We start from the raw sequence: 10,238 nt of genomic DNA on the forward strand, positions 1-10,238 counted from the left end.
ATCTATTTCGTCAGTGGTGAAATAAGAACAGTAGGTAGTCTCTCAAGTTCTATGTAGTTAAGTTTCAGCTGCTTTTAGAGAGAATGGCAATTGTATGTTTATAGACTTACCTCAATTCCTATTTCAAATCCTCCACCAAGCCCAGCTATCCCAATGGCTGAAGGTGCAGACCATTCTAATAAAACCAAAGAAACAAACGTTACTCTAACATTAAAACCCCTTGACACACAAATATGAGAAGGAAAAATGCTACAGTGAGAATAAATAATGTTTCTTTTAAAAATAACGAGACTTTGGTATTTCCCCTGTGTTTTTAATATTCTTTAGTAAGCATATATAATTTTTTAAAAAGATTTTATTTATTTGACAGAGAGAGACGCCACGAGAGAGGGAACACAAGCAGGGGGAGCGGGAGAGGGAGAAGCAGGCTTCCCGCAGAGCAGGGAGCCGGATGCAGGGCTTGATCCCAGGACCCCAGGATCATGACGTGAGCTGAAGGCAAATGCTTAATGACTGAGCCACCCAGGCGCCCTGAAGCATATATAATTTTTAAGTTAAAAATGTTTGAAAGGTATTAGATATTGAGGCTCACAGACTCACAAATCCATGTCCCCTAATCTTGGTCTATAAACATGCATAATATATCAAATGATTGAATCCTTACCTACTAAACACATAGCATTTGATCATTTCAACTCTCAACATTTACACAATATTTCACAAAAGAATTGAGCTGTATAATTCTAGTTCTTAGTTACAATTTTATCATAGATACAAGAGAGCAAAAGCATTTAAAAAAGTTTACTATAATCATTTCTAAGGGTAACACAATAATAAACTGTTTCTGTTGTAAATTTCTAAGGGCAAAAACTGGTCTTTTGTGCCTAGTAGAAGAACAAGAAATAGGCTATCAATTCAAGATTTTTAAGATTTTAACAAGATATATTTCCTTACATTTGAAAACTAAGTACAATAATTCCATTTGAATTAGGAAAAAAATTAATTTGATGGGGAAGGGTGGGTTAGTATAGATAAAGTACTTTCTGAAAATGCTTGTTAGCTTCCTAACCCTAATTCTGTGTTCTAGATAACAGGGTATTGCTTGAATATATTCAGAACTAATCTATCCAGGCTTAGGGGAGTTTTGATTACAGAAATTAGTGTCATATAATCCCAAAGTTGTTTTCCATTTCCTATGTTAGGAACTGTCCCTGTTTGAGGACTGCCCATCTGGCCAGGATCTGGGGAATATGCTGCTTCATTTGGGCAATTACTTCTGCAGCCAGAGCAGCTGGTACTCAGGAAGGCGGGAGAGAGAAATGTAGGGATTTGGCCCAGTAGAAAGGTGCTCCCTGAGGTTCTGAGAGACCACAGAGATTGTCGGGCCTCTACCTTTGCAGATAGCCTCCCTGTCAACCACCAAGGGGAAGTTTTCACAGACACTGAAGAACCTTTGAATCTGCCTCGACTTTGTCTGGTTATCCTGTGGGAACTCTGCTCATGAAAATGTGGGTAGTACTTGAGAAGAAGAGAAGTTTGTTGTTTTCATTTCGTAGGCAAGGACTGAACCATGAAGCGCTGGGCCACAGCTTCAGGGAGAGGCTCTAATTTACTGTGGGGACACATCCCAGGACACAGCGGACCTCACCACTGAGGTTCAGTGGCCACGTGCCCCACAAACACCCAGATGTATCTACTGTCATTGTGTTATGCTCTCTTCCAGAATAAAATTAAATTATCTACACTAAAAACATCTATTAAGAGAGAAATATGTTCAATTATATGAGTGAACTGAGAATGTTAAATTGGTATAAAAAGCATTATAGTTAGTTATGACAAAACTACTTATGTTTTAAATATACTATAAATGTTAGTTAAATATTGGGAATTAAGGGAAATATATTTTGATTTTATCCCTGAAAAATCAAGTATTAGTCTTCACCCTAGAAAGTAAAACCAAATTGCATTGATCTTGATGTGCTTCCACCTTAGGTACAGGCTTTAAAGAAAAATTTCAGTTTTTATGGTTTCCTATGGGAATAGTAGAAAGATTACAGATGGGTCTGATTTTCTTATCAACTTCCATATAACAAAAGAAAAGTTATTCACGAAGCTGAAAAATAAGATTCATATTTAACATCAGAAATGCAAATATTGTCATGTTCAATAACTGCTCCATGGAAGAATTACAAATCGTACATAAGACAAAGCTAGATCTACCCCTCCAAGTCTTGTCTACTATTTTAAGAGGAGCAGAGAAACGGAAAGGCTCACTGTCCTTGTTGATGGGACATCCAGAGTGCACATTCCAGGATAACAACGTTAGGGGGCATGAGGAAACCTATCATGCTCCCTGCCCAATGTTTCCAAGATGAAAAAAAGCAACTTACTTCCGTCTGGAAGACGTGCCAACACGACCCCACTGCCTCCTCTAGCAGTTACCAGAAATCCAGCTTTTATCACAGATAAAATCGCAAGGCCCTTGGCTTTAGCAATTACATGGGCTGCAAAATTAAAGACAACGGGCAGGTGAACGTTTTTAGTGGACTTGCCTGAATAGATGAGCGTTAAGCAGATCAATACACACAAAGCTCTGCTGGGCAGGATCGCAGGGTTCTCAGTTCCAGTCTTAACAGCACGTATGAGCCAAATAAAACTCGCTGACATAGCACACGGACCCAAGGCTGTCTACTCGGCCTCCTTCTTTGTGGTGTATTTCCAATGCTATGCATAACATACAAAGTGCTAAAAAATCCCTGCAACTGCTATAATAAATGAGGTATGTGGATGAGATTTTCTTTTTATTGACATCTACTAGCAGGACAGATAATTTGGAAATTTCAATTAACTGAGAATATAACTCATAAAAAACAAGTTATTGTTTTCAAAGTGATTAAGATCCATACGGAACTAAGTACTAAGGAGAAAGCTGACAAAAGACTGGCGTCCTGCAAACAGCAGAACTTTGACCTTAAAGCCGTATAGTCAGTTCACCTTTTATGAATATGAAAATTAGATTCAAATACAGAAAAAACAAGGGATTTTGCCACTTTAAAATATTAACTTTATAAAATCATCCATTCAAGTATTCAAGTAACACACAACTATTAGTGTACTGAGAATATAATTTATACAATATTGGTTCATTCACATTTTGGGGAACTTCATTACATAAAATGAGCTACTAATATATGTGCCACCCCCAAACACTGCACCTCCCTTTTCTGTGGATTCATTCACACAACAGTATATCTTTCAAATAACAAGGGAAGCCTGAACATTGGAAGTTACTCTTGGTCCCCAACATCACTTTTAAGACTGTTAGATTTCTTGTCTTTTGTTAAATATTCCATCAAGAAAGTCAAACCAGACACTGTACTCAAACACACAGAAATGGTTTTCTGGAAGTCCCTAGAAAAACACTAAATTTCTGATATAATTATGCACATCACTTCAAAATTTTAGTTAATGATAGACTCTCAGCGATAACTCACCCAAGAGCAGGAAGTTAGCGTGCAGACATATGTGATGTTACTTGTAGTTAAGCGATGCACAGAAAACAAGTTTGGGCTTTTAGATTGCAGTCCACTAGCTGTGCCTTCATTTTGTATTTTAACAGGTTATAAGTATATTGTGATGAGGTTGAAAGCTCTACTGTATATTACATAGGTTTATTTTTACAACCACATTTTGGCAGAACATCTTCCTCTACCCTCACACTCCACTCTCAATGTGTGTACGGTCAGGATTGCCTCTATTTAGATAGAGCAAAAGTCGATGAGCATATTTTAAATGTCAGGTTTGTTTTTACAGATTTTCCACCCAAATTTGGGGACACTAAAATACCAATAATGCTTAAATAATTTGCGAATTAGCTTTTCATTTATAATATAGGTGCACTGATTACAGATTCCCTGATGGAATTTTACTGCACAAAATCCATGAGAAATAATTCATACTCAGATGTTTCTATGTCAGGAGATACAATTTATCCATAAATTGGGCTAGTAGGATGTTGTGTATGCAGATGCTGATATGTATATCAAGAAATGTCTTCTATCTCCTGCTTCAGAATATTGCTACTGAAAATTCAGTTTTTCTGGTTGAATTTTCTTCAAGTCCTAAAGTAGTACTTATCAAACTGGTATGTGCATCCAGATCACTGGAGATCTTGTGAAAAATGCAGATTCTGACCACTGAGGCCTCAGTGGAGCCTCACTGCATTTCTAACAAGCCCCCAGGTGATGCCCAACTGCTGGTCGAGTCTGCACTTGGAGTAGCAAGGCTCTATGTAGCACGGTTTTCTTGATGGGAGTAGTGGACCAAAATAATAATAATAATTATAACAACAAATTAAAGTTTTTTAACATTTAAAGGTCTGCTAAATAACTTTAAAAATCTGGCTTAAGAAATTAAACTAGTTTTAAAAAAAGAAGTTAAACTAGTTTTTGTAATGCAGGAACAGTTTCCCACGCCCATGATTAATTAAGAGGGAAAGTAGTCTGTAGCAGTGCCCAAGCCAGTTTGCATGTGAATCTGTGCCTCCTGGAAAGGAGGAGTACTCTTTGAACCACCCTATAGAAATAACTGGGAGTGGGAACAAACAGGTAGTGGTTCCCAAAAGCCCACCTCTAGACTCAGGGCTTTTGTGGTCCGCCTTGCATTAGAATTCCAGCCACTCTGCTCCAAGGGTCTGACTCAGCAGGTTTGGGGGGGAAATTAGGCACTGTATTTTAATGATCCAAGGAATATGATGCACAGTTGGGTTAGGAATTATTGATTAACGTCTTCTTCAACCACTATAAAATGTAAAAATCTTATCTCAAAAAAGAAAATCCAAAATTAAATTGGTTCATGAGATTAACTAGTAATTTTGCAAGATAAGCTTGCAAAGACCTCAGAAATGGAGGACAATAACAGGTGAGTTTGGGGAAAGCCAAGGTGGGCACTATGAAGGGTAAGCAGGGAAGGGAGCCTCCACAAAGGTAGAGGGCAAAGGGAGGTATGGGGGCCCCAGGAGACCATCCGGCATATCAGCCAGGAGGATAACGGAGCTCTGAGGGCTTGCTGCTCTCAGGGGGTGCTCTGCCTGAGCTCAAGGAGTACACCAAGTAACTTAGACAACAAAACAAATTTAGAAATGAGAGGTATATATTTTTTTACCAGGAATGATCTTATCAGGTCCATTTCTGGAAGTTATTTCTGTGAATTCTCTTAGAATTTTAGCAGCCTTTTTTGCTTCCGATTTCAAATTGGAAGGTATAGGATTATTCACTGAAAGATTAAGAAAAGGAGATTTTAATGAAAAAATCTGGTAAATATGAGTTAGAAATTTATTATACTTTCATTTTTTCTCATGCACAATTGAGCATTAATCAATTGTATCCTTCTAGACAAAAGAAATGAACTGGAAATCCTCAAATTATTGTCTCATTTCTATTTTCCTGATAAATTCATTTTTTTAAAGATGTTATTTATTTGAGAGAGAGAGAGAGAGAGGGAACGAGCAGGGGGAGTGGGAGAGGGAGAAGCAGGCTTCCTGCGGAGCAGGGAGCCCGATGCAGGGCTCGATCCCAGGACCCCGGGACTACGACCCAAGGGCAAGGCAGACGCTTAACTGACTGAGCCACCCAGATGCCCCTGTTCTCTGTAATTCTTAACTCACCTCAGTACTAACTAAAAAACTTTAAAATTTAAAGAATTAACAAAAGATGTAACTTACAACTGTCTACAATAAAAAATATAAAATTTACTATATCTGGATATTTTTGTCAAAATATTGAACTATCTGTATAGATTATTCTTATTAGTAAAATTCTAAGAGACTCAGGAACTGAGTGATTACTCCCCTGTGTTTGTATAGCATTCTACCTTTCAGGCTGGCTTTGGTGTTCCCCAAGTCATGCAAGCATGAATTTATCCCCACAAAGGCACAGAAAACCCTCTCAGACCTGAGGTATGTGGGGATGGGTCGTCCCTTTCTCACAAGACAAAGGAATCCGAAGAGCCAAAGAGATCAAGAGGCTTCAACCTCACATCTGTTTCAGGCCCTCAAACGCATTTTTCATTTCAAAGATGATGTTTTCAGCTCCGAAAGTGCCATTTTGGGGGGTTCTTTCCATTTCTGTCCTCAATCGATTTATGTTGTTCTTTAAATACTTGAACATATTTTAAAAGATGCCTTTTTATCCTAGTTTGATAATTGCATCATCTCTGGCCTTTTGGGATCTGTTTTTGACAGATTTTTCTCCTAGTTATAGATTAGATTTTCCTGTTTCTGGCCATTTCTAGGAAAATTTAGTGGATGCTAGATATGGTTAATATTGCCCCACGGGTGGCTAGATTCTGTTGTCTTCTTTCGGGTTGGCGCCCTTTGTAGCAGGGAGTTACCTGCTTGTCAGCTCAGTCTTTCCCGGGCCTACTTCTGTGTTTAGCTCCGGTGCCTATATTTTTGACGTGAGCCCTACAATTATGGTGTGACTCTTTGGGTTCTCTCCCTGTGTCCTCAGGGGTTTAATGAGCTCTCTCCCCTTCGGATGGTGGGAACTACTTCCACCCAACCCCCACTGAACTGAAAACTATTCACTCATGGCTTCCTCATAGTGGTTCTTTGCTCCACCTTGGAAGTTTCACCTGTACACCTAGGGTTTGGTATTCGTCCAATGATTTGTGATCCCTTGCAGATTTCTTGAGCCCTCTCTTTAGGGAGGCTGCTTTGCAGAGTCCAGTTTCACTGGCTTCCCCAAAGCCTGTTGTCTCTTTCGTGCAGTGAGAGCAGGAGCTGGGGTTGACTTCCTGGCCCTGCAGCCCCTGGACAGGCCTTCAGGCAGGAAAATGGGCAGTCTTGGGGTTCAGCTCACTTCTCCCTCTTCCCTGGGGTCCTAGACACACTCACCTGGCATCCAACATGTGAGAGCAGATACTCACTATATTTTGCCCAGTTTCTAGGGGTTTACAGTAAGTGGCAGTAAGTTTCTTTGTCATGAACCTCTCAGTGTGCTTTTATTTGTTGAGTAATGTTAAATATCTTTCCATTCCTGTCAAATCTTTCATATTGTTCTATGAGGGGGGTATTTCTCTGTTTCTTATTAATTTATAAAGTAAGGAAATTAGCCTTTTTCTAAGTCACAGATATTGATTTGCCATTTGTCATTTGTCTTTCGAATTTTCTTACGTTTTTTTTTTTAAGATTTCATCCATTTATTTGACAGAGAGAGAACACAAGTAGGGGGAGCAGCAGAGGGAAGAGAGAAGCAGACTCCCCTCTGAGCAGGGAGCCCGATGCAGGGACTTGATCCCAGGACCCCGAGATCATGACCTGAGCCAAAGGCAGAAACTTAACGCACTGAGCCACCCAGGCGCCCCTTACGATGGTTTTTCTACTTTTGTCTTAATGAAATCAAGTTCATCTTCTCTTTTAAGTTTTACAAGTATCTCTAATTAAACAAAATGATTCACAAGTTCATATAGAAAAATAAACAAGCAAGAAAATATAGGGAAAAAGTAGGTAAAAGAAGAATGAGGGGGACAAACTCTTCCAGAAGCCACAACATGCTATAAAGCCTCCATACTTGATAGTAGATGTGACTATAGGTAGAAAATCCAATTTTACAAAATAGAAAATTCAGATATTGACCCAAATACACAAAATAATTTAGTATATAATAAAGATAGCACCTTAAGCCATTGTAGAAAAGCTGTATTACACAATAAATAGTGATCTTTGAGGAAAAAATTCATCCACCGCTTCATGTTACACAGGGATAAACTCCAAATTTGAAACAATTTGAAATGCCAAAAATCAAACCATAAAAGAACCAGAAATTATGTGAGAATTGCTTTTCAAATTCATAGTGCAAAAGGCCCAAATATGACAAAAAAGTCTATATTTTTAAATGATCAGAAATTATGGCATAAGCATACTGTAAACAAAGAGGAAAAAGTATACATATGTAAATATTGAAGAAAAAAGCCACCCCTATTAATATCCACCAATACTACTGTCTGCATTTTAGTGTATGCGATTGATCCCTATTGCTAAATATGTAGATTATTTCCATTTTCAGCTTTTATAGATATGACTGTTGGCTGGCAATCATCTTTGGATAGAGTCTTAAGAGTTGGAATTGATAAATCAAAAAAACCCAAAATTTGTTTATTATATTACCAAATTGTCTCCTAAAAATACTACCCAAGTTTAACTGACTGAACCACCCAGGCACCCCAAAATACTACCCACATTTAGAACACTGGGTATTACCATAAAAAATTCCACTGTTACGGGTGACATTGGGAAAAGCAAAGTCCGTACATCAGAAAAACAGGATGACAAATTTTATTTGAATTTATCTGAATACCAGTGAATTTTTCTTTTGTTTGATTACATTTCCTGTTTTGCATATTTTCTGTTCACATTCTTTGTCTGTTTTTCTGGTGCCATACTCCTTATGTCTATAATTTTAATCATGTTGCAAGTCTATGTCTCTGCTTGCTTTTTAAAAAAAAAAAATATAATTTTTCAGCATTTGCTTTTATTTATATGGCAACATTTCTCTGGGCTTTCTACTGTTTCATCTTTCTATTACTGTGACTAAAGGCTTTGATTAAAAAAACAAACAAACAAAAACTAAATGAAAACAGCCACTATTCTATATTCTCTTCCAGAGCTTATATTTTACATTAACTATTTGGCCCATCTCAAACTTATATTGGTATAGGATATGAAGAACCTAGTATTTTTTACATACACAACATGATTTATTGAATAATCCACAGCACTTAATTAAAAATGTCACCTTCATGACAAAAGCAAGAAAAATATATTCATATGTGCATTCACATATTTAAAAATATATGGCAGAGATGACATGGTAGTTTAATAAATTATTCTGGGACAACTGGTCGTTCAAATAAAAACAAAATAAAATTAGATTATAATACCACATCATACACAAAAAATTTCAATAACTGAATGCCTTAATACTAAAGGCAAAATTTAGTACTTTTAGAATAAAAGTAATAGAAAATATCTTTATTATCTGGGCAATGAAGGAATGCCCTAAACAATGCACAACAATTACAGGAAACTACAGATATATTCATCTACATTAAAGTCAAGAAAAAGTTGTATCAACATACATTTGAAAATAAGAATATAAGTGACAGCCTGGAAGATATTTGTCATATGCATAAATGGCAGAGATCTAGGGTTCAGAATACAGGGAGATCTTTAAAAATCAATAAAAATACAAGAGGCACAACAGAAAACTGTGCAAAGTGTTCAATTAGTTAATTCACAGAAGACGAAAACTCTGTGGCTGGTAACCACCTGAAAAGTTGGACGTGCAAAGTAAGGCCAGAGAGTCCCCATTTCTCATCCCTTGGGTTGACGGGCATGTGAAGGCCTGCCAGTGCGAGCGCAGGTTGTGGTATAAAGGGGCGTCTCCTGTCTTTTGGAGGGGCAGAAGTCAGTGGAGGGCCCTAGCGAGGACAGGCAGACACGAGCAGTGCCTACAACCCACCTATCTTACTCCGAGGTGAAATCGCAGGTAAAGGTCCACAGGTGTGCTCACTGAGGCCTTGGTGAGTTGAGTGCTGGCCCCCAAATTCTCGTCCACCTGGCCCCTGAGAATGGGACCTTATGTGGAAAAAGGGTCCTTGCAGATGTAATTAAGGATTAAAGGTGAGATCATCCTTGGCTACCTGGGTGGGTGGACCCCAAATCTGATGATGAATTTCCTTCATTTAGGATTCAATAAGAAGACACAAAGGAGGGAAGACAATGTGGCCACAAGCCAAGGAGCATCTGCCACCCCCAGAAGCTCAGAGAGTCCAGGAGAAGGGTCCCCCACAAGCTTGGGAAGGGAGCGTGGCCCTGCTGACACCTTGAATAAATTTCTGTTCTTACGGGCCAGCCACTTTGCGGCAATGTGTTGACAGCGCTGGAAACCAACACAATGTGCGTAGAATGGTCACTGAGGCAGTGTTCCTAACAGCAAACCAGTAAGAACACATACAAATAAACACATTCAAAGAAGGAAACAAATTTTCCTCAAGAAGAGGATGAATAAATACGGTTTGGTGTAGCATTAAAACTGTATTCTCTAACTTCAAACAAACTCGATACACACACACCAACGTGGGAAAATGGGAATAACATAGAAAGGAAAAATAAGTTGCATAAAGATATATGGAGTATCCTACATTCATGTCAATGTTTTAAGGCATGAACAAAAGCA

General features: G+C 38.3%; 1 protein-coding gene across 1 annotated transcript in view; it reads right to left on the minus strand.

Annotated features, from left to right (window-relative positions):
- SH3YL1 (SH3 and SYLF domain containing 1) overlaps window positions 1-9,666 on the minus strand; it is a gene marked incomplete at its 5' end in the record, with an annotated part of 28,442 nt that extends 18,776 nt beyond the window's left edge. The window contains 4 exons of the mRNA XM_088026246.1: window positions 111-175; window positions 2,391-2,504; window positions 5,164-5,274; window positions 9,522-9,666. Of these exons, the coding sequence (XP_087882372.1) occupies window positions 111-175; window positions 2,391-2,504; window positions 5,164-5,274; window positions 9,522-9,666 (435 nt within the window). The remainder of the gene's footprint in view (window positions 1-110; window positions 176-2,390; window positions 2,505-5,163; window positions 5,275-9,521) is intronic.
- Window positions 9,667-10,238: the final 572 nt, after the last annotated feature.

The sequence above is a fragment of the Eumetopias jubatus genome, unplaced genomic scaffold (assembly GCF_037043125.1).
Source record: "Eumetopias jubatus isolate StellerSeaLion01/CBP00866 unplaced genomic scaffold, mEumJub1_p1.0 scaffold_9, whole genome shotgun sequence".
Lineage (NCBI taxonomy): Eukaryota > Metazoa > Chordata > Mammalia > Carnivora > Otariidae > Eumetopias > Eumetopias jubatus.